Below are 25,044 nucleotides of genomic sequence, written 5' to 3'. Positions count from 1 at the left end.
TTACGAAAAAAACGCATTCGGGCGCTTTTCGGACGTTTGTGGATTAGTAAATGTGCCCCTTAGACTAACGTGCAATCATAAATGAACAAATTATATTGTAATGTAGAACATACAGTTTAACATGAAGCACAGCAATGGCAGTGCCCATACAGTCTTTTGACTGAAATCAAGATTTAATAACGTGCAATGGAATGTTGCTTATAATATCATCCTCTTTCTTTACGCCAACACTTTGTGGGTGGGGCACCCCAAACCCAATTATGCTGTTATGATCACGAAAAAGCATTCTATTTACCAGCGCGCTTGAGCACACGGCGGCTAAACTGTGACTGTTAATAAAGATTCGGATTTCAAAGCGTCTTTGGGGCTTCATTAAACCGTGCGGAAGTTTCAAGCAACATTACGTCATCTGATCTGGGTTCTGCTCTTGTCTGTCACCGAAACTCGCGATAAGAGGGCGGGGACGCAGGTGACAGAACCCGGAAGTATCTTGTAACTTTAGAGATTGGGTTCTTGCTGAATTTTAGAAGCCCTGAAAGCGCAATGGACGGTGAGTTTTTGATACTCTCGGCTTAGCTATACGCGTTCTAGCCTATATATGAAGCAAGCTATTTCCTTATACTCTAGTCTGAAAGGTTTTGGAGTATAACGTGTATCATGTTTATTGCTACGGCGATCGTATTGCATACAATAATCATAGTGGTGATTACTGACTGGAAAGTGTATAATAAATCTCGGGCTACCATGGTCGCTGGCGATTTGTAAACCCGAAGGGACAGTGACCTTTAACTGTATGTTTATTCCCTGTTTATTCTATTATGTATTACACGATTATTCAGCTGTTTTTGATTTTTATAAATTATAGTCTGGGTTTGCTCATCTTAGATGGGCCAGCCAATGCTAACTTGTGCCAATACCAACCCCCCCCCCCTTACCATAGGTGTAAAGGTGCCCCTTCTAAGCAATATAAAAATAACCAAGCTCCAGGTGTATTGCCATCTGATTCAACCAGATCTATCGTTGGTAGGCTTTGGGTGATGTCAGTGTCCCAGGGAATGTGACGTCTGCACTTGATCTTGTGACTGTTTGGAGAATGGGGTGTGCCTGTGTGATGCCTTCTGATCAGTCTTTCTTTGTATCACCAATACAATGTAGTAACTGAACTACAGACATTGTTTTATTTAGCTTTCTTAGTGCCCCCATATAGTCAAAAGAGCTTTTTGTGTATTTTTAAATGTTCACTACACCTTCATTTTTACATGATGAATATGCAGGTATAGGATCCATTATCCAGAGTGCTTTGGACCTGGGGTTATCAGGATAAGGAATCATTTTGTAACTTGGATCACCATGTCTTTATTCTGCTAGAAATCAGTTAAATGAACACAATAGGATTGTTTTGCCACCAATATGGATCAAGTACAAGATACTGTTTTATTATTAGGGTACAGTGTACAATTCCTGGCACTTATCAACCCCTTCTGTTATAGATGTGACACCATTTACCTATAGTTAAGGGTGGCTGGTGAGCAAAGTTTATTCAGAAGGGGCCATTTATCAATTATTTTTACAGCAGGAGCATTATACCTTGTCTTGCTGTGTTTTGATATTTATGATGTATTATTTATGGTTTTGATGATATTTATTTAAATAGCAGGGTTTTTTTTATTACTTATTAGAGCAGAAGGGTTAGGATTTTGTATTGTTCATGTGTATGTATAGAAACAAAACTCAATCAAATTAGTTATCTATACCAAAGTAAAGAAGGGATTTCCTAAAAATGGAATAAAAAAGATTCAACATATTGTCCAAGCATAAACCATGGGATGGACAGTAAAGATCTTAAAGGTCCTTGGATAACTAGGTGATAACATGAAGTTCTGACCGATAAATTAAAAGGTCAAATTGTAAATAGTTTTTGGTGATTAGTAGAAGGAATATTGAAGAACTCGCTGGCAGCGAGAACATTATCCTCACGCAGTCATTTGAGGTATACAGATTTGTGTTGCAAAGTAATGACCAATATGCTTTTAATAATAAAAAATATATTTATATCTGCTTTTTTAAAAATATACACAAAGTCTTCTTTATGTTCTTGCACTAATATTCTCTTCTTTCATTTCCAGATACACTTTTTCAGTTGAAGGTTAGTAGGATATTTTATTTGGCGATTATTCAGAAGAAACTCTTTATATGCTTAGTGTCTTCAAATAGGCAAAAGACGTTCAAACTGTATAATTTTATTTTTTTGTATCCAATAGAAAATTAAGAGGTGAATATTAATTTTTATTGCTTCTTTGAAGGGGTTACTGGCTCTTCTTTCAGATTTAGTATTGCTTAGGCTGTTTTCTCTCCTGCTAGTTGTCCATAAGTTTCTTTATCACCTCCCTCCTACTTCAGCACTTCCGTTGTGCTGTAATACCCCTGGTACCCCAAGGGAATTCTAACACAACACTAGTATGGTCAGCTAAAAAGATAAACAGACCTCTACTTTGAAGGAACAACTTTCTTGGTATTTTCATTGCCTGTGTAGATAAATGTCATAACACCGTACAGCAAAATCTGAGGGTATAGTGTGCCTTAAAGGAGAAGGAAAGTAATTTTTGCATTTTACTGCCAACAGATTCACCACATTAGTGCCACCTAGAACAATATATTTATTCTACATAAAGCATTACTATACCTGAGTAAACAGCTCTAGAAGCTTTCTCCGTTTGCTTAAGGCAGCAGCTGCCATTTTAAGTACCTTTCTGCTTGCAGCCAGCCATTGGTAGCTCAAATCTCACATTCCTAAGGGAGGGAGTCTTAGCATTCTTGTGGGAGGGGGGAGCAGGAGAGATCTGCGAAGACTCTGGCCCAGGGATTGAAGGATCTTTCTGAGAAAGAAAATCAGATACTGGAAGAACATGTTCCCAAAAAAGGAAACAAGAAATCCTGTGTTTCTTTTGATAGAGTGCAGCTTTTCTGTGAGTGCATATGGTTGTATTTACATAAGGGATGCGCCAAACCCAGTTTTTTGGGTTTGGCCGAACACCCAAATCCACCCCAAGTGATTCGACTGAATACCAAACCGAATCCTAATTAGCATATGCTAACCTATGTAATGTTTGGTGGAGAAGTCACATGAATGGAAACTTCCATGTGAATAACAGGTGGCACAAGGTGGTATGCAGTGTTTTTCTCCTGTAGCTAAATTACATATGCCTTGGTCTAAGACTTATATCACACCGGGCAGTGGCTTTCTAAAAATTGGTTTCATTATTCCCTGTAGGGTAAGTAGTCCATGTGCACAGAAATGATTACTATTACTAGCCAGCTACAAGCAGCAGGTAATAATTTCCCCATGTGATATAATAGTGCCAAAAAGTAACACAGCACTGTTACAGCTTCAGTAAAACATTAAATGGCATTAGTAAGACAGTACTAACTGTATAACAAGGATTCCTTAAAACCCTTTAAATACTCTTCTGTTTGTCACATTGTCTTTTACAAAAAAGCAACTTTTATTTCAATGCTACTGTACCTGTTAATAAATGTAATGATCATAAACCTGTCTCTTGCCAGTTCACATCAAAACAGCTGGAGAAATTGGCGAAGAAGGCAGAAAAGGATTCCAACACAGAGCAAGCCAAAGTGAAAAAGGTGACTGTGTTACTTTGTACAGACTATGAAGGGAATGTTCAATATGTTAATATCACTTTAAAACTAACACCTTTGTCTCCTCCCTAACAAAATGTTTTTTACCTGTGTAGGCCTTTTGGGCTTGGTGAGACAAAGACCTGATAAGCTGGAACATTGATGTAAACTGTACCCTAGCATATTGGGTAATTGCTGTGCCCCATGTTCACCATCACCACTGTAGCAGTATAGATATTCAGTAAATTATAAATGTTTTGTATCTGCAAATGTGTGTGTATTTAAGTAGTAACTTCTGTTTTATCATTTACACATACAGATTTTCTACTGGTACATGTTTTAATTAAAACCATTATGAGGAAATTACAAAAAAAAATGTATCCATTTAAGGATTTTTCATGTAAAACTTTATCTGAATATCTTGTTAATGCAATGGTTAATTTGAGGTTTGTCAAGTTTCGGTGAATGCACAGTTTGTTTTATGTGATAGCCTCTGAATAAAGAATCTGAAATGTGCTTTAACACAGTATGTATAGCATAGAGACAGGGGCACCAATTCTTCTATCAAAAAATATAGGTTTATTTGGGGCACACTCTTCCCAACATAATCTTCCCAGTTCATCAAACTTATTTAAATGCGCACTCATGAACACTTGGACTACTCACTCACCCCTACTGTCTATCCCCTCCTGGGATACCAGCTCACCAGCTTCTGCCACACATTGGCTTCTCACTTAGCCTTGTTGTTCTGGCACTTATACACTTGGCCAAGGCTCCCTCTGCTCCTTTCATTTACAGGCAGCACCCCTAGTCCCTCTGGGACTTCCTCACACAGTCAGTCAGCCTTCCTTCCCTGTGCCCTGCTCTGAGAGTGAACCCTTCTCTCTGAGTCAACACCAACCCCCAACTAACTCAACTGTGTATTTCCACAGCCCTTTTATTTGCTGCTCACCTGCAGCCTAATCAGGCAGCTACCTGCAGCTGGCCAACTGAAAGCGCTAAACAGAGTATGGAATGGAACGTCTTTCCTACTCTCCCATCATTTACTCCTTTCTCATTTATCCAGCTTTTCCTAAGCCGCTACCATAAAAACAGCATTAGCTGCTGCAAAACCAGGAGTTTTTCCTGGTACTACCTGTATACCACCAAATACACCAAACAGTCATCTTCTTTACTGCATCTCTCACAATATAATATATATAGTCAAAGCATCCCTTAGGGCAAGGGCACACATTGCCATTGCTCTCAGCCTCCACTTTTTAGGCAGAATGAGAAAAGTGGATCTGCTCCCTTCTGTAGCTCCAAGTATATGTACTGACAAGTACATCTTCCACCTGAGTGAAGTTATGCAGGGCAAAAAAACCTACCAAAGCAGGCAATACATTAGCATCCTAGTCAACCACTACAAATAACATATTTATCTTGTGTAAGTAAAATCATAATGTCAGAAAATTGGTTAACAAACAGTTGTTGTGCTACAGTTTCGTTGACATGACCAAGGCCAAATATTGGTAAATAGGTCTTGGCATCAATGTTAAGGGCCTTGTGAACAAAGTAATATGGAGGCCGAGGATTATTTGTTCCAAGATTTTTTGTTTGGCACAGCAGGTATTTATTGCTATGAGCTGTAAAAAATAATTAAGTTACAAATGCAATTGTCAGTTAAGTTGGCAATACATAGTGAGATTGCTTCTTTGGGGAGGTCACCAAACAAGCAGACCTCTGCCTTTTTTGGCAACCCACTCTTGGCCAAATTGGACAATATAATCTTTGCCTAATAGCTATCCAGCCAATTTTCAGCTATTGGTAGAACAGGCCTCCCAAGGGCCCTGTATGAGGCCAATAAGCTGCTGACTGGATTGGAGTTAGATGCTTTTTACTATTATGCATTTCGGTTGGGACTAAGTGTTTCTTTTCTAAATTCTCTTAGGCATTGCAGCAAAAAAATGTTGAAGTTGCCCGAGTGTATGCAGAAAATGCCATCAGGAAAAAGAATGAAGGTCTGAACTGGCTGCGAATGGCTTCACGGGTAGATGCAGTTGCATCCAAGGTCCAGACTGCAGTAACCATGAAGGGGGTATGTGGATATTTAATCATGCAAATAATGTATGTAGTTTAACATAGCTTCAAGTAAATCCACAGTAAGCTGTAGGAGAGGATGGACACTTTTCTTTTTTTTTTGGTATGCAATGCAGTATAAAATATACATAACTGTGCTAACCTGTAATTTTCTGTTTAAAAGGTTATGTCCGTGTACCATAAGGCTCTGATATGGTATTGAAATGTATTTGTTATAGTTATAAATAAACCCCTTTCCAGAGCAACTATTTGGTGTTGTATTAGAAATATAATTTTATATTTTAGCTTTTTTTTCCCTTGAAAAGCACAATGTTTGTTGGCACTTTTTATGCAATTTTTGCATAGTTTAGTAAGAGTTAAATAAAAAATATGTGTAGGTTTAAATTACTTCCCAAAGCATTGCTCATTAATGTGATGGAATTTTCAAGAAGCTGACTCATAATAGGACATTTGTTATATATGGCTGGGTTGAAAAGAGTTCTCAGGCTTTAGTGCCATTACCTACAGTCTGTTATTTTTAAGGACAACAAGTCAAATCCAATCAAGAACAAGAATCAGATCCATAGCAACCATGCTTCACTGTTTCCCAGGCACCTGCTATAGTAAATGATCATTTATGTGTTATTATGCTTAACATAACGTAGAACGATAAATATAGTCCATTTCAGTACAGAACTATTACAGACTTACAGTGTGGTTCTATTTAAGCCACCATTTTCAAGCTAAGGGCCTAGCCATCCAGGACAAAAAAAATGAAAAGTCAAAAAGCAGTCAGGGTTAGGTAAATTAAAACAGGTAAACGTTCTATATATTTCATGTTTTTATGAGTTAATGTGACTTGAATGTACATCATGTGTAGTGTGATGGCAATATTTCAGTGGGGACCTAATAAAGTTTTGTGATGTGACCCTTTTCAGAAAAAAGGCCAAAATTATGTTTTGTTAAAATGTTGGGGGTTCAGAGATCATGATGGAAGATCTAGTGTGATAAATCCAATAAATTCAATAACTAAATATAAAGAATGCTAGTAACAGGAGTAGGATTAATATGGAAATAAAACGGCAAAACTTTGGAACAGACAAGACTGTATGTTAAGTGATATCAAATTCCATTTCTATGCTAAAATTTTACTTTACAAAAACTTTTTTTTTCTTTGTTCTTAACTCCTATTTTATGATAATACTGTTTGGGCAGGTTGGTCTAGTAGCGTGTTATCTCCAACATTCTGTGCGGAACATGTTTTAATGCCCTAATAATTTCACATTTATAACAGGTGACAAAGAATATGGCTCAGGTCACCAAGGCACTGGACAAAGCTTTGAGTTCTATGGACTTGCAGAAAGTGTCCGCTGTCATGGATAAATTTGATCAGCAGGTTCAGAACCTGGATGTGCACACATCGGTAAGTAGAGGAAGGCGAAGGATTAGTGTAATTCTTAGATTTATATTTCCTGTAAATTTTATCTTACTGTTTTTTTCATTAAACTGTCAATTTGCCATTTGTACTTGAGTGGGAGCTGCCATATTGCTGTCTGCAACAGAGGTAAGCTAGAAAACATTCTAGAAACAGCCATACGTAGTAATAACTAGACTGTACTATTACAGTAGTTATGAATATTACTTTTTATTTATGTCAGCCATGGCAATATGTACAAAAGCTTCTGCTCATAAATATAAATGCAAATATAATGCAACAAAATCCTCTGTGTAGATAATAATTTTTTATTTTTTTTTATTGTATGTAAGGCAAATTTGTATATGGATAATAAAATCTTCCTAGAAATATATGAAAGGGATAATCAAACTTAATTAACATTAATTTGGTACTGATACAGTATTCTAGAACAGTTTGCAGTTAGTCTCGTTTTATTCTTTGTGGTTTTTGAATTACTCCGTTTTTGTTCTCTAGCCCTCAGGGCTGAAATAAAATAGAAAAGGTTAGAACTAAAACTCATGGCTAACAAAACATATTGTTCAGTATGGGGTCAGTATTGACCCTGACAGACGGACAGAGTTTCAGCTACAAACTAGGAAGAGGTAGAATGAAGTGTAATTATTCTAAAACATAAAAGAGAAGATCAATTGGAAAGTTGTTTCTACGGTGCCATTTATAACATGTGTTAAGCATTAACTCCAGCAACACATATTTATGTTAAGGTTTTGAGAAAGTATGATTTATTTGAAAAGTTTTTGGTGGTGCTTTTGGGGGGCAGTTCATGTATGCTTATTATCTAAAGCTAGCTATACGTGGACCAGCATTTCCTGCTGACTCGGCCACTCCAGACTGAGTTAACAGCTTATTTGACCACATTTTGGCTAAAAGATGAAGGCCTGCCCGACCTATATCTGGCTGGGGCTTAGCAAGATATCCATTGGGAACTTCAGCCCACTGATGGGGTCCTAAACTGATCATTGGCCTTGTGGGACCTGTGTAGCTAAATTAGGCAAAGTGAAGAATCTGTCTACATGGCTAGTTTTAGCCTGTATTCAACACAGTAGACCAGGTTAGGCTTTTAGACAGTAGAAGGAATATGGCAGAATACATTAGATCCAATAACAAATATGCTTTATTTATACATGTACAAAGTAGAAATAAATTGCATCTCATGCCAAAGGGAACGTAAACCCACTGACAATGAAAGTATATATTTGTAAAGAGATACTGACACCAGAAATTGAACCTTTTTTTTACATCCCTAGTAACACTGTCTTTTGCATGTTATTTATAATTTCACAATGAAAGTATGTGCACGATTGTGCTGCAGTCCTTTAGCACTAGAAGCTATAAATGACATGTTTAGGAACTTCAAGTAACAATTACTTTCAAAAGCAGCCCTATCTGCGAAAAATGATCAACATGACCTATAGGTAACTTTTAATGTATGTTAATATTTTAAAGAGTAGTTTTTTAGTGTCAGTATCTCTTTAAAATGCATATGGTTACTCTGTTCATTTTTGTGTTGTACTGTCAGAGGAAAGGAGCAAGTTACCTGCACCCAGGACAGTTCTAAATCCCCATCTTATAACAAAATTATTAGCAAAGATAATATTAATTAACATTAATATCATGAACTAGGGGTTTCATTTCCAATTTTATAGTAGAGCAGATCCACACCTTTTGTATTTTAGCACAAAGGCATAGGGTCTGCTAGTTTTACATGATGCTTCCTCACATCCTGGGTATGTCTCTGTTCTAGGTAATGGAGGACTCCATGAGTTCAGCAATGACACTGACCACCCCTCAAGAACAGGTAGACAACCTCATTGTACAGATTGCAGAGGAGAATGGGCTGGAGGTGATGGATCAGCTGAATCAGCTGCCCCAAGGAGCTTCATCAGTGGGTGAAAGCTCTACCCGCACCCCGGAGGACCAGTTGTCCCGCAGGTAGGGATTCAGTGTCTTAGTATCTGCTTGATTGTCCATCTTTCAGTGATTCATGTTGGGATATCATTTACCTGTACGTATTTTCCAGCCCTTTATAATGTGAGCAAAATGATCGAACTAAATGTGTTGCTAGAAAGTCATTATGACATGGTTGAAAGAAAATTTCACTTTTGTACAGCAATTTGCAGTGTAAAGAAATTACCACAGATAAAAATAATGTTGCACTGCAAATTTTGAGAATAAATAAGTGCACATAAAAGGAACAGGAGTAGTAACTAAGATGTGTATGTTGAAGTGGTACCATAATTGGACCATTAAACATAATGCACATAAACTATCCTTACTATACTTACAATTCTTCTCTTTTCTAACACATCTTCATTTGCCTTCTGTGTATGTTTCCGAACATATCCCTTACATTGCAAGCATGCACATACACATTGTGACTTTCTTAAAAGAATTCTGTCATGTTTTTTATGGTGTGCTTTTTATTTTTAAATTACACTGTTTTCATAGCAATTCACTCTCCATTTAATATTTTGTTCTTAAACCAACAAATGTATTTTTTTTTCTAGTTGTGGCATAGTGTCTGAGTATGAGCTTTCAGAAAGAGCCAGCGCTACACATTAGAACTGCTTTCAGATAACCTATTGTTTCTCTAAAGGTGGCCATACACGGGCCGATTATAGCTGCCGATATCGGTCCCTTACGGTGGCCATACATGGGCTGATTATAGCTGCCGATATCGGTCTCTTATGGTGGCCATACATGGGCTGATTATAGCTGCCGATATCGGTCCCTTACGGTGGCCATACATGGGCCGATTATAGCTGCCGATATCGGTCCCTTATGGTGGCCATACACGTTAAGATAGCGGATCTTCTCCCGATATAAATATCATAGATATAATGGAGAAATTCCATTAACATTAAAAACCCTATTTTACCATGACAGTATTCCTTTAACATGAAGAAATGTATTACATTTTACAGATGTAGAAATTTTTGACAATTGGTGTAGCATTATTGCTGTAAATAAATAATACAAATAACAGTTATCCATGGATCAAAATGCCATTTCCTTTTTAAAGGGTGTTATTAAAAAGGCATATGGTTCACCGATTTTAGTGATAAATGGTGGATCTGTGTAAATACATGATCTGCAATATTAAGTATTAGTAACGTTTATAATAAAGGATGGTCACATCAGAGGCATAAAAGTATTATTTGGGACTGTTTATTAATGTATTATAAAATAAGACATAAAAGACTACATTTATTTGGTAGTAGAATGATTGGCAGCCATCTGCCCTCCAGATGCTGATATGAGTTGTATTTCATGGCACCATGGCTATAGTTTGGGTGAAGTCACTCAATGCTATCTGGAGGTTTGCCGGCCACATGTCTTTACATAAAGGGGGCAATATAAATTGTGTTGCAGTCATTTGTCATTTAGTATAAAATATGTTGCTTTGCCAAAACTTTATGTTGTTTCATGAATTCTGATCTGCTCTTTCAGGTTGGCTGCTCTAAGGAACTGAAGTCTCATGGAATCTTTTTCCTGTCTGAAAGTCAGTTGTTTTGGGTACACTGGGGTCACCTTATCACGCTGAGGCCTTTGCCAGACATAATAAGAGGATAAGGATGCCGGGAACCCAGCTTTTGCTGCTGCTGTCCAGTTTCTCCATTAAGTTTAAGGGTGACCTATTCTGTAATTGATATAGTCCTAATGGACACAAGTGCGGGGATTAACATTTTATGTGTGTGGCCAAGTCATCCTTCCTAACAATGAATTCATTTTTAAAGTTTCATTGCACTTGCTGGCATCAAAGCAGAGCTATTTCATGCACTCTCAGTAAGGTTTTAACTACTTGACAAAGGGTGAGAAAAGGCCTTGATCATTCAAATCATTGATGTAGAACATTAGGCCAATCCTATGAAATAGTCACAACTGTTTGTCAGAAAAGTGTAGAGACCGCAGATGAAATGCTTTTTCTAGTTCTGTAGATTTTCTGTGAATAATACTTGTGTTCTTCCTTAATAAATGCTATAAGAACCAATGTCCTCCACGTTCTCCAAAAATCCGCTTTGTCTGACTACTCTTTTAAAGCACCTGATTTTATTGGGTTTTTTTTCCGTTTGTTTGTTTTTCTTTGTTGCTTGCCTCTAGTATTTTGTATTTAATGTTTTCCTATCCGCTTGGGAAGAGAGTTTTATTGCACCCCCCCCCCCCCGCTATTGAATGGCACCCTTTATTCTGCAAAGCCTGTTTTTGTGTCCCAGCCAAATTCCAAAGCAGAAAACATTGAATATAAGGCGCATACAGTTATACAGCTGATCTCTGTTCTCTGAGCAAAAATTAGGAAGTATAACAACAAAACATTTATCCATTAGATATTGCCTGCATCCGTATGCTACAGTATGTGAAACTGCTTGATTGGCAACCCAACTTGTGTAGCATTAATAAGTGTCCCTTCCTGAACACTAAGATTTTATTTGGGCATTTAGTTGCTGTAAATAGAGCAATGCTGTTTATTGCTGGCACTTTTGCCAGGAATCATCTGTGCTGTTATGTTTTCCACACCAAGGGTAATAAAAATATCACTGTGCCTCTTAACCTAAAAAGTGCCAGAGGGCAGTGCCAAGTGTGACCTGATATATTCAGCTTTTTTTACTGTTAAAAACGGAGCTGTCAGCTGTACAGTTCCTATATACCTACAGGAATGTTTTTTGTTAGAAGATCTTCAGTTGGCACCCTGTAATAATCTCTCTGCAACGGAAATCCTCATGTACCATGAATATGTCTCTTTCAATTTGCCTTTTTATAGCCTTTGCTTTGTCTTATTTGGGTAACTTATCTGTAAAGAATAAAATGTTTTATTTACATTTCAAAATATATTCTGTTTATTGCTTAATAAAGATTGGACCTTTCAAATGTGCTGTCTTTTGCAATGACTGTAAAAAATTATTATTATACATTTTATTGCAGTCAAATCTTACTGTTAAAATGTACTATTAGGGCTACATTCATCAAATCACGAGTTCGAATCCCAAATGGGAATAATTCGGATTGGATACAATAATTTCTGAAGATCGCAAATATCACGAAAAAAATCGTATCACGATAATATCGTATTGGCGATCCAAAATGTATGTACCGAACGATTGTAAACAGCGGGAAAGCCTTTCCGACTTTGATCCCTCTGTGCATGATTTTGGAAGCCTCCCATAGGAATCAATGGCACTCTGCAGCTCCAACCTGGCCCAAGGAAAGCCTCCCATAGGGCTCAATGGCACTCTGCAGCTCCAACCCGGCCCAAGGAAAGCCTCCCATAGGGCTCAATGGCACTCTGCAGCTCCAACCCGGCCCAAGGAAAGTCTTCCATAGGGCTCAATGGCACTCTGCAGCTCCAACCCGGCCCAAGGAAAGTCTCCCATAGGGCTCAATGGCACTCTGCAGCTCCAACCTGGCCCAAGGAAAGTCTCCCATAGGGCTCAATGGCACTCTGCAGCTCCAACCTGGCCCAAGGAAAGCCTCCCATAGGGCTCAATGGCACTCTGCAGCTCCAACCCGGCCCAAGGAAAGTCTCCCATAGGGCTCAATGGCACTCTGCAGCTCCAACCTGGCCCAAGGAAAGTCTCCCATAGGGCTCAATGGCACTCTGCAGCTCCAACCTGGCCCAAGGAAAGCCTCCCATAGGGCTCAATGGCACTCTGCAGCTCCAACCCGGCCCAAGGAAAGCCTCCCATAGGGCCAATGGCACTCTGCAGCTCCAACCTGGCCCAAGGAAAGCCTCCCATAGGGCCAATGGCACTCTGCAGCTCCAACCTGGCCCAAGGAAAGCCTCCCATAGGGCTCAATGGCACTCTGCAGCTCCAACCCGGCCCAAGGAAAGTCTCCCATAGGGCTCAATGGCACTCTGCAGCTCCAACCCGGCCCAAGGAAAGCCTCCCATAGGGCTCAATGGCACTCTGCAGCTCCAACCCAGCCCAAGGAAAGCCTCCCATAGGGCTCAATGGCACTCTGCAGCTCCAACCCGGCCCAAGGAAAGCCTCCCATAGGGCTCAATGGCACTCTGCAGCTCCAACCCGGCCCAAGGAAAGTCTCCCATAGGAATCAATGGCACTCTGCAGCTCCAACCTGGCCCAAGGAGCGTTCGTGGATTAGTAAATGTGGCCCTTAGAATCATGAATAATTATTCATCCTTAAATATACATTTATATATACGTTTATTTGGCATGCATTCAGTAGTGGGAGGGCCATGCGTGAACCTTGTAGGTGAGCGCTCCTGCTCTAGTATTTGAAAGCGTGCTTACAAATATTGTATAATGCGCATGCGTATGGTCTTGGAAAGTGCGCATGTACACTGGTCTTGGTCTTAGTGCAGGAGCATGGCATGATGGGTATTTCCTTTACAGAACTCAGCGCTTTTTTTTCTATGATGCTCCTGATCTTCAAAACAGGAGTAATATGGGGAGACTTCAGGGCACCAACGACAGGACTGAAGGTTTGCCTCTAGATAGGGATTAACTCTTTAGTAGCCTTTCTTTCTCCTTTAATACACTTCCACTTTCCAGCATTTTCTAACAACACAACAGTTACAGGGGTAATAATGCTGAGGCAGCTGAGTGGCCCTGTGACACAGCATGCACAGCTGTGAGTGCAAAGGGACTTGTAAGACAATGTTTAAGTTTGAAAACCAATATCAGCTCCACATTTTGGTTCTTGCCATGTCTAGGGACCCTGCTCTGTCATGAGGCCTTTGACTGTACTCCCCCAGTCTTACCTTATAGTAGGGAGTTGAACTGAAAGTATGTAGAGAATTATGGCAGGAGCGCATGTGAAAAATAAGAACAAAGAACAAATAATAGTGTAATACTGTAAAGACAAATAAAGGATCTTTACAGTATTACACTATTATTTGTTCTTATTTTTCACATGCGCTCCTGCCATAATTCTCTACATACGTTTGGGACCCAGTCAAAGGGGTGACTTGAGGAGCAGCAAGATCACACAGTTTTTTTATCACATTTTTTCATCGCTTGATTCACTTATTAATTTATTTATTTCATTGGATTGAACATAATTACGGAGCGCTGAGGACACGGTATTGCATTTACCACACTAGACCTAGTTGAACTGAAAGGTATGATCTTAAGACCAAATTAGTGATTCAGTAGGCATGGCTACTAGGATTCAACGCCTGCCTTTTGAAGTGTTATAAAGTTCTCATCTGCATACCTTTAAACCCATGCACACAGCGCTTCCACCGAGGGCAATAATCTGTGCAGGTCGACTCTTGGAGTGCTCCCTTAACCCCCCTATCCCTGCACTTTTGTACTTTAGCAAAGTTATTTTCAGGAAGCATGGCCAAACTTCCATGTGGTGTAGCACCTCCTTACCCATCCCTTTAATGGTGGTCTTATGCCTTTAAAAATTGGTATCGGTGTGGTCTTATGCCTTTTAAAAATGGGTGTTATTGTGGGCAGTCTCTCTACTTGAAAAGCCAGGGAAAGCAATGCTTTGGTCTTGGTAGTCTCTCTCCTTAAAAAAGCTTATGGCAGGGGAGGATCAAGCCACAATAAAATATATGACAGGAGGTGAGTAGTTAGAACCACCATATGGGATTTACCTTAACGTGGCATGGAGGCTTGAAATTCCTAACTTTGTAATAAAAAACTTTTTAAAATACAAGCAGTTGCGTAGATACAAAATTACTAGTGAAACAAGGAACCAGGGAATGTGTATTGATCTGTACTCTGTACAATTTTTACTTAGCTTTAGAGTGTTCTCACAGCCCCCCTTTTTGAGTATTCAGGCCAAATCTCTGTTTTAGTTAGAAGATAAATAAACCTTTAAAACCAAATTTATCACAGCATTTAACCCTTTCCCTGTCAACCACGTAGCTCCTACGTTCTGGCATAAAAAGACGTTAGGCGCCAAGCTCGAAGGAGCTACGTTTTCTTTATCGTGCACTCACCGCTTAATCTGAGTGCAAAGAACGAGCGCAAGGTAAAGAACCCCCCTAGACAACGAGCACAGGGGGGTAACTAGTGGCCCCTGGGGCGTGATTGCACAGGGGCCCCATGGGAAAAGCCAGACACATAGATTGTACGTGCCTGACTTTTCCTGCTCTCCCCCCTCCCTTCCTGCACTCTCCCCTCCTGCGCGCCCGCATTCACACATTCACAGCACTTACAGCACTCACACTTACTTGCACACACACAACACACACAACACGCATTTTGCCAAGTGTACACACACACTTACACACATGCAATTTTGTGGATTTTTTTTTTTTATTGCCTGAAAAAAATGTTTCATTGCCATTGTTGATAGCGTATTCACTAACCGCACTGCGCAATACCTTTTGTGTATTATTTTGGTGTTTTCAATTACCTTATATACTCGAGTATAAGCCGATCCGAATATAAGCCGAGGTACCTAATTTTACCTAAGAAAACTGGAAAAACTTATTGACTCGAGTATAAGCCTAGGGTGGGAAATGCAGCAGCTACTGCTAAGTTTCAATAATCAAATAATTAATAAAGGACACTCCGCATGACCCCCTGTGAACTCTTCATAAATATATCATGCTGACAGATGCAGATTATGGAAAGGTGATTAGGGAAAGGTGGATGGAGGACCCTTTGACCCTCCTGCCTTGAAGAGTTACAGCACTGGGAAAGACAAGATACATAAGCCTGAACCTGGGTGTGGAGGCTGATCTTATGGGGGTAGCCTGATCCCTCTCTTTAAAGAGTTAAACTATCACAGAAGGCTGGCTGACTAGCAATGGATCATCATATCTGCACTGTGAAGGTGCACTATGAAATATTGGCCAAGGGAGGAAAAAAATGGTAAATATGGCCCATTGTGCAACACAGGTAACCTAATGCAGGTAAACTAATGCCTAATGACAAAGTTCCAGCCACTAACTAAATAATACAGTTTGTTTGGCTTTTACAGGAGCCATATATAACTCTATACTCAAACTGATCAAAATAAATGGAAGTTGCCATACCGAACAAGCTGAAAGTAGAGGAAGGATATCTTCTATGGAGTCTATTTAAGGCAAATAATTCTAATTTTAAAAAATGATTTCCTTTTTCTCTGTTACAATAAAACAGTAACTTGTATTTGATGGTAACTAAGCTGCATAAATCCATAGTAGTGGCAAAACTATCCTATTGGGTTTATTTAGGGTTTAAATATTTTTTTTAGCAGACTTAAGGTATCCAAATTATGAAAAAGACCCCTTATCTGGAAAACCCCTTGTCCCATATGTCACATCAGGTGCTGTGACACTGATGGAAGACTGTACACCAGTGAAGCAAAAGGGCTGGGTTAGTATTTTTGGTATTTTATTTACTATGAGCAATTGAACTTTATTTGGAAACAAGTTGAAAACTTTGACCTTTCAGTTGCTAATAGAAAACAGATGCAGTCCCAGTCTTACTGGTCTTCTGTAGCCTCAACTTAGCTTCGTATATTAATATGAAGTATTCAGCCAAGAGCTGAATCCATTTGTCAGAAAAGGGGTCTGCATAACTAATAACTGGTTGAAGCCTATTGTCCCCCCATCAGGATCTGTATAACCAGTCTATATTTATAGTGAGAATTTATAGGGGAATTGTAAATTATATAAATAAATGGTAAAAAGTTACCGAACAAGCTGGCTGCACGCACCCCCGTGGACTGACACGCATATGTTTGAGCGTGTGTGCCACGGGGGGGTGGGGGGGGGGGGTTGTGCGCACAGCAAGCTCTATGCAATCCATACACTTGAGTATAAGCCGAGGGTTAGTTTTTCAGCACATTTTTGGTGCTGAAAAACTCTGCTTATACTCGAGTATATACGGTATGTTGTTGTTCGCTTGACTTTGTCTGTAAAACTTATTTGCCCAAGCCAAAATACTCAAACTGTGATTCTGACTGCAGAAATCACTAGGGGAAAAAAACTTTGATTTTAGTGATTTTTTGGGGGGATTTTAGCAATTTTATTGCATTTCACATTGTTCTTTGTTACTTGCCTTTGCACATGGACTTTTGGGGCTGATTCATCAAAGTACGAGTTCGAATCCTGAAATGGGTAAAATTCGGATTAGATACGATAATTTCTGCTGATCGTAAATGTCACGAAAATGCTTACGAAAAAATCGTAACAGTCACAATAATATTGTATTGGCGATCCGAAAGTCACAAAATTTTTGTATCCGAACAATCGTAAACGGTGGGAAAACCTTTCTGTGCATGTTTTTGGAAGCCTCCCATAGGACTCAATGGCACTCTGCAGCTCCAACCTGGCTAAAGGAAAGTCTCCCATAGGGCTCAATGGCACTCTGCAGCTCCAACCCGGCCCAAGGAAAGTCTCCCATAGGGCTCAATGGCACTCTGCAGCTCCAACCCGGCCCAAGGAAAGTCTCCCATAGGGCTCAATGGCACTCTGCAGCTCCAACCCGGCCCAAGGAAAGTCTCCCATAGGGCTCAATGGCACTCTGCAGCTCCAACCCGGCCCAAGGAAAGTCTCCCATAGGGCTCAATGGCACTCTGCAGCTCCAACCCGGCCCAAGGAAAGCCTCCCATAGGGCTCAATGGCACTCTGCAGCTCCAACCCGGCCCAAGGAAAGCCTCCCATAGGGCTCAATGACACTCTGCAGCTCCAACCCGGCCCAAGGAAAGTCTCCCATAGGGCTCAATGGCACTCTGCAGCTCCAACCTGGCCAAAGGAAAGTCACAATACTGAAGCTTGAATGAATCCGAAACTTTCGTACTCGGCGTGACAAATACGATATTGTTGCCCAAATTGTCATGGTTTTTTTTTTTTGGAAAATACGAAAAAGTTGCGCAAATAGTCGCAAAAAATATGCACAGTATGAAAACTTAGAAAAAATAATATTTTTTTGTATTCGGAAGCGAATAATAAATGGGCCCTTTAGTCTGCTGTATTTCAATTTGACTTCCTCTGTACACCACATAGTTTGGTAAATCTATGCATATTGGGCATCAAACTGTTCAGCAGTCCCCTGGCATTTAAATTTAGTGTGTTTTATGTTGGTACGTTACGAAATGTGGGGTACTTAATGGGGCAACATGCAAGCTTTGTGACGATTTTCAGAAATGTTATAAAAATATGTTACAAAATGTGGGGTAAATAATGAGGTAAAATGCAAGCTTTGTGAATATTTCCAGAAATGTCATAAAAACTGTTCTGTTTAGCATAGCTTTGTAGTTTGGTAGTTTGCAGTAAAAAGATGTATTTACCCATTTTTGTTTTTTCAGAATGTGTATTTTTCAGAAAATATATGGTTTTCTAGGGTCTCGGTACTGTTAGGGGGTCTTAAGGCACATAATACACATACCAGGTGCAAAAATTGCACGAGCCGGAGCGTCATATGTGAAAATGCATATGCACTATTTTCATTTGGGTTCCCTTGTATGCCACATAGTTTGGTATATCTATGCATATAGGGCATCAAACTGTTCAGTAGGCCTCTGGTGTTCCTATTTGGGATGATTTGCCTTTGTATGCAGGAAATTGTGTGCGATAAATGCGGCAAATTACAACATTTTTAGGCGATTTTCTGAAATGTCATAGAAACCACTAAATTTAGGAAAGCTTTGCAGATTGGTACTTTGGTGTAGAAAGGACTCTTTACCCATGTTGGATTTGTCAGAATGTGTACTTTCCAAAAATATATGGTTTTCAGGGGTCACCCTACATTTCTGCAACTTTCTGCAACTTTGCACTACCCCTCATAAAACTGCCTTGTGTTTATGGATTAGGTAAAGATAAGCCATGAAATTAGTGTGCACAAGGTATATTTGGGGGTCTCTAAGTGCCATGTGCTTTGATAAACCTATGTACAGTGGGAATCAAACTGTTCAGTAGACCTCTGGGGTTTTATATAGCTACCTAATGACCTGTAGAAAATAAGATGCTGCATATTGGATGTTTTGAAGTGATTTTTGGAAATGTCATAAAAATTGGCAAACTTAGGACTAGTACTAAACTTAGTACTTTGGAGTAGAAAGACATGGGTACCCATTTTAGATTTCTGGCAATGTGTACTTGTACATAAGTAAATTTTTTACATAAAAAAGCTAGCGACCCTTAAAAAAAAGCTTTTATTTGCAATTAATATACAGTTCATAAAAGAGGCATAACAGAAAAACCAATTGCCACAGCAGTCTGCACCCCTAATGCTCCTTCTCGACCTCCATTCCTCTTGTTCTCCTGCTCCAGTGTCTCTACTCCATCCTAGCAGCTTTTTACGACCCCATCCCCTCCCCTTCACCCTCTTCCACTAGTCTCCAGCCTGTCCTCCTCATTCCTCACTGATATTACTGATCTCCCTCCTGTCAAGGAAGGACTTGGTGTTAGGCTGCTAGGGAGTCTGCCAAGATCCTTTTCTCTAGTTTAGTACAATCCAGTTCAGAAAACAGGCATAAAATAAAAACCAACTGCCACTGCAATAAGTGTTATTACAGAGCAAGCTCCAAAGATCAATGTGGATTTGCATTTAAACCTCCACCTACGATTCTCATTGGTCTCAGATGTAGAATTCCTCGCAAGTCCTTCTTCAAGAAGTGCCAAATTTAAAGCAGGTCCATCTCCAACCTCAGGCAAGGGGGCCTCTTGAACACTGTTCAAAATCTCCCCTTCTGCAGGATTCTCTTCTACAGCAGGCACGGGGCCTTCATCATTTGTCATTTCATAAGCCAAGGGAACATCACCATTGCTACCGTCTGGCTCACACATTACAACATTTCTAATATGCTGCCTGCACATAGGGCAGGAGCCATCTACCTGTATCCAGGTTTCAATGCACAAGAAGCAAAACTTGTGCTTACAAGGCTCAATGTAGGAAACATCATCAAATGTTTCCAGACCTATAGGGCACTCGGAATCTAGTGCTTCTTCTATTAAATGCTCATCATTGGTTCAACACTCAGGTGAAAATCTGTTATTATCTATAGAATTTCTATATTCTTCTTCCATTATTAGGGTCACTAGGTTTTGTGTCACTTATGTAAATAATGTACTTATGTACAAGATTCCTCTCTATCATTATGATGATAATATGCCCTATTGTCTACTAATAAGGCAAATGGAGGATCTGATCTCTGCTCTGATGGCCAGCATGGCTTTGTTAAAACTAGAGAAGAGGATCTTGGCAGGATCCTAGCAGCCTAACTCCATGTTCTTCCTTAACAGGAGGGAGATCAGTAATGTCAGTGAGTAATGAGGGGGGTGGGGTAGAGACTAGTGGAAGAGGGTGTAGGGGAGAGGGGTATAGTGAAAAGCTGCTAAGATGGGGTAGAGACACTGGAGCAGGAGAATGGGGGTTGAGAAATAGGATTAGGGGGTCTATGGTGTTTAGAGGGAGGGAGCTAATCCTTTTGTTTTCTAACAATCATAACCATGCAACAAGAAATGGAGCCTTAGACAAATGTTGCGGCTAAAAAAAGTGTAACCCAAACACGCCAGTAGGATCAGTGCAAAAATGGTTTTAGACCTGTAAAAATGGATTGAGAGAATTGCATTAACCCCTAACATGTCAATAAGATCGTTGCTGAAATTAGCATTGCATTAACCACTTATACTTCAGTAAGATCATTGCAGAAAATAGATAGATAGAATGATCGCATTAATCCCAGATATACCAGCAAGGTCACTTCAGACTGCAGACTGCCTGGAAAATGTTTACTTCTGTGTTTTCCAGGCCGACTGCCGATCTGTTCCGCTCTGTGTTCGCACACTCTGGCTGTTGCCATAACTTTTAATTCACGCACACATAGCAGTGCACGAAAGCAGATTTGCGTCTCTCAGCCAGGCAGAAAAGATCAGGGCTGAGAGAAGCCTATTAACGCTTTGTCTGCCCTTGCCCCAAGAGTCGACCTGCACAGATTATTGCCCTTGGTGGAAGCGCTGTGTGTATAACACTTCAAAAGCAGGGCGTTAAATCCTAGTAGCCATGCCTACTGAATCACCAATTTGGTCTTAAGATCATACCTTTCAGTTCAACTCCCTACCATAAGGTGAGACTGGGGAAATACCTTCAAAGGCCTCATGATAGAGCAGGGTCCATAGACATAGCAAGAACCGAATTGTGGAGCTGATATTGGTATTGGTTTTCAAACTTAAACAATGTCCCACAAGTCCTTTTGCACTCACAGCTGTGCATGCTGTGTCACAGGGCCGCTCAGCTGCCCCAGCATTATTACCCCCACTGTTGTGTTGTTATAACCCCTGGAAAATATGTGTCAAATGTTACCCATGATATCTATTATGAAGCAATTTTACAGAGGTCTTTTAAACCACTGAACAACCATTTCTGGCTTCCCAAAAAGAGGGGCAGTTATTCAGGGAGTGATTTCTATGTCTCAGAGGCAAAAGCAGGTTCTGAAAAAGGGGAGAACTGACAGCACCACAGCCAATCAGAATGGAAGAAACCTGTCAATGATAAAAATCAACTTATGAAATCAAATCTTTTAATATCAGTATAAAATTCTAAATATATCTCAGACAGAGATTTATATACCTTGTTATCTGATGCTGTGATTCTTTTTAGTGATTATTCATTTCATGATAGTTTCCCCTTCATAACCTTCAGTTTTTAGAAACAATGAGGGCAGGTTGTACTGCCCATCAGCAGCCTCAGCGTGGCAGCACATGACTGTGTCTGAATTAGGCTCAGGCCTTTACCAATCAGCCCAACTAGACATGTGCACAGATATGCACAGACCTGCTACAGAAGTGAGTACATGGAATATTGTTTCTATGAGATGGAAAAATGTTAATAGACTGTGTAATTTAATATACTGGTTTGAGAAGGACATTGACTGATATGCATGATATACTGATGAACTGATATGCAGTTATGTCAAATGCTTAATGGAATCAGCAATGATGATGTGACTAGAGCATACCCCCCAACATTTAAAAAATGGAAAGTAGGAGAAATGCTACGCGTAGCAAGGCGATTTTTTTGACCATGCCCATTTTTGCAACCACACCACCTAAATACCACTCCCATTTTGCTAAATTTGGCAGTTTATTTAAGGTTTGAACACATTTCTGGGGGTTTTGGGGTTGTTCTATGTGTTATTACAGTTTTGCTAATGCGGGTGAAATTGCCCTTTAAGCTGCAAGTCTTACTTTCCCCTAGAGACCTGTTTAGCTTATTAGTCACAATTGTATCTAAGTGCAGGTGTGGCTTGTTAACTTTCCGGGCTCTCTGCCAAAAGCTACTTTTTTAATTAAGTTTTTATCTTTTTTTAGCATTCAGTGCAAGAGATCAATGAAGTGACTTTTTTTTCTTAATATGGTCGCATGAAAGATCGAAAATCGCCACCTGTGTGGCCAGCTTAAGGGATCTTTCTGTATTTTGGATCCCCATACCTAAAACATAATTTAAACATTAATAAAACCCAATAAGACTGTTTTAAGTACAAGGTACTGTTTTATAATTATAAAGTAAAATTAAATCATTTTTTAAAATTTGAATTATTTGATTATAATGGAGTCTATGGGAGAAGGCTTTCCCGTAATTTGGAGCTTTCTGAATAATGGGTATTAGAGAACAAACAACAATACAGGCAGTACTATCATAATTGGGTTACCCACATTCACGTAAAAACTTTTTAGGCCTAACTGCTTTCAATTTGTTCTAAACTGCATTGTAGAAGTAAGTCAGAAGCTGTCAGTATTTCTTGAATTATGGGCAGTTATTAAATGCATGACAGGCATTGGCTAACAGTTCTCCATGTCTCCTGTGGGATAATGTCATATGATTGTACAAGAGTTTGGTTTAGGCTGATGCCACACCAGGCGTAGGGCTGATTTTTTCGGCAAGCGGAAAAACGATTGCCAAAAATTCAGCCCTACGCCTGCTACTTGTGCCTGCACCCGAATGAATGGGATACGCTCGGGTGCAGGCACATGTAGCCGATATACGCATGAAAACGCAAGAGAATGCAAAGTCTCGCGTTTTCATGCGTATATCGGCTACATGTGCCTGCACCCGAGCGTATCCCATTCATTCGGGTGCAGGCACAAGTAGCAGGCGTAGGGCTGAATTTTTGGCAATCGTTTTTCCGCTTGCCGAAAAAATCAGCCCTACGCCTGGTGTGGCATCAGCCTTAACATCAGGGAATAGACACTGACATGGCCTGACAAGGCTTGAAATGCTGTGTAGAAATCCAGACAGCATGCTTAGCAGCCCAAACATTCCATAGGCAATTAGCAACTGAATGATATGCAAAATAATGATATTTTGGATACACCAGCTATACACCAAATTATTTACATAATCCTGAAGAATTACCCTAATAATATATCAGAAGCATGTTACTATTGTACTTACTACAGACCACACTAAGTAAGATACCCTAAACATTCTTCAGTGAACACAAAATTGACAATATAAGAGGCAAGAAGTTGATCAGAATCATAAGGTTGATATAAAAAAATATCAGAAAGATAAAACACTGTTATGTCACTCATAATGGATTGGGTGTAGTACTATAGCAATAAGGACAGGGGTCATATGGGGAGGTGATATTCTTGACCCCCCCAACATAAAAAAAAAGTGCCAGTAATACCCCAATGGGCAACCTTTATTTCAAACCCAGAATAGGTGGGGGAACTTTCCTAAATAAGAACACAAGAAAGGATTTAAGGTGGCCATACACGCACCGATAATATCGTACGAAACCTCGTTTCGTACGATATTCGGTGCATGTATGGTATGTCGGCGAGTCGACCGATATCGCAGGAACCTGCTGATATCGGGCGACTCGCCGATCGGACCAGTTGGAAAATTTTGATCGGGCGCCATAGAAGGCGCCTGATCAAAATCTCCCTTCAGAGCTGAATCGGCAGAAGGAGGTAGAAATCCTATTGTTTCTACCTCCTTACCTGCCGATTCAGCCCTGAATGGTGTGTGGCACATCTGACGATGTTTCGTGCGACCGATGGTCGCACGAAACATCGTCAGATCGCCACGTGTATGGCCACCTTAAGGCTATACAAGATAAGTGAAAGGGTATTGACTATTGAAATATATCAGATAAACAAGAAAAATGAGAGAGAACACTGTATTTAGAATCAGACAAACAAACAAACAAACAGTGATACAACCATAAAGGGAGTATGCAATAAATATGCCTTCATAATTACTCACACTTATTAATATATTGAGGAACCTTGACAAAAAGAATGAAATCATAACTGTGGGCGCAGTGTATGTGTACTGAGATCAGATGTAAAAATTACTACCACAGTGGGAAATTTTATAAACATAAATAAACAGTGCTTGTGGCCTTTTGCTTAGTTCTGTTTACTAGCTTTTACTGAAGGGTAAAACCCAGTACAACCAGTACATTTATCATTAATAACTACAGAAGGCTGACTCATTTGTTGGAGACTGACACAGATAAATATCCTCTAGTGAGGAACACAACAATCTCAAAGCAGTATCAATTGATAGGATATCTTGGATAGTAAAGGCATAAAACTAAATGGTTCTGGTATCTTAATTGGACCACATTTCCCTTTTATCTACTATACACACAGTAATTAACCCTCATACTGTCACATGTTTCAGGGATGTACCATTTTCAGGAACTATTAGGGCTCTGGCACACGGTCGCGGGCGACTAATCTCCCTGTTCGCGGGTGACTAATCTCCCCGAAATGCCATCCCACCGGCAAAATTTAAATCGCCGGTGGGATGGATACGCGGCGGCGCGATTTCAGTGAAATCGTGGAAGTTGCCTTAAAGGGGAAGGAAAGGCTAAGTCACTTGGGGGTGCCAAAATGTTAGGCACCCCCAAGTAACTTAGATCGCTTACCTTGTACCCTGGGCTGGTGCCCCTGTTAGGAGAAAAAAGCATCAGCCCAGGGTACCTGTAGGAAGCGATTACTCCTTCCATTTTCT

General features: G+C 39.9%; 2 protein-coding genes across 2 annotated transcripts in view; both read left to right on the top strand.

Moving 5' to 3' along the window:
• Positions 1-446: 446 nt before the first annotated feature.
• chmp1a (charged multivesicular body protein 1A) overlaps positions 447-25,044 on the top strand; it is a gene marked incomplete in the record, with an annotated part of 44,877 nt that continues 20,279 nt past the window's right edge. Inside the window, 7 exon segments of the mRNA NM_001142136.1 lie at positions 447-550; positions 2,127-2,146; positions 3,565-3,642; positions 5,567-5,713; positions 6,989-7,117; positions 8,913-9,100; positions 10,619-11,402. Of these exon segments, the coding sequence (NP_001135608.1) occupies positions 544-550; positions 2,127-2,146; positions 3,565-3,642; positions 5,567-5,713; positions 6,989-7,117; positions 8,913-9,100; positions 10,619-10,640 (591 nt within the window).
• The window catches only part of LOC100486268 (sulfotransferase 2B1), a 77,154-nt gene continuing 73,875 nt past the window's right edge, over positions 21,766-25,044 (top strand). The window contains exon 1 of the mRNA XM_004913583.4: positions 21,766-21,860. The gene's annotated coding sequence lies outside the window, so the exon portion shown is untranslated. The remainder of the gene's footprint in view (positions 21,861-25,044) is intronic.

Source organism: Xenopus tropicalis, chromosome 4 (assembly GCF_000004195.4).
Source record: "Xenopus tropicalis strain Nigerian chromosome 4, UCB_Xtro_10.0, whole genome shotgun sequence".
NCBI classification, from domain to species: Eukaryota; Metazoa; Chordata; class Amphibia; order Anura; family Pipidae; genus Xenopus; species Xenopus tropicalis.
This window is presented reverse-complemented; position numbering and strand designations above follow the sequence as displayed.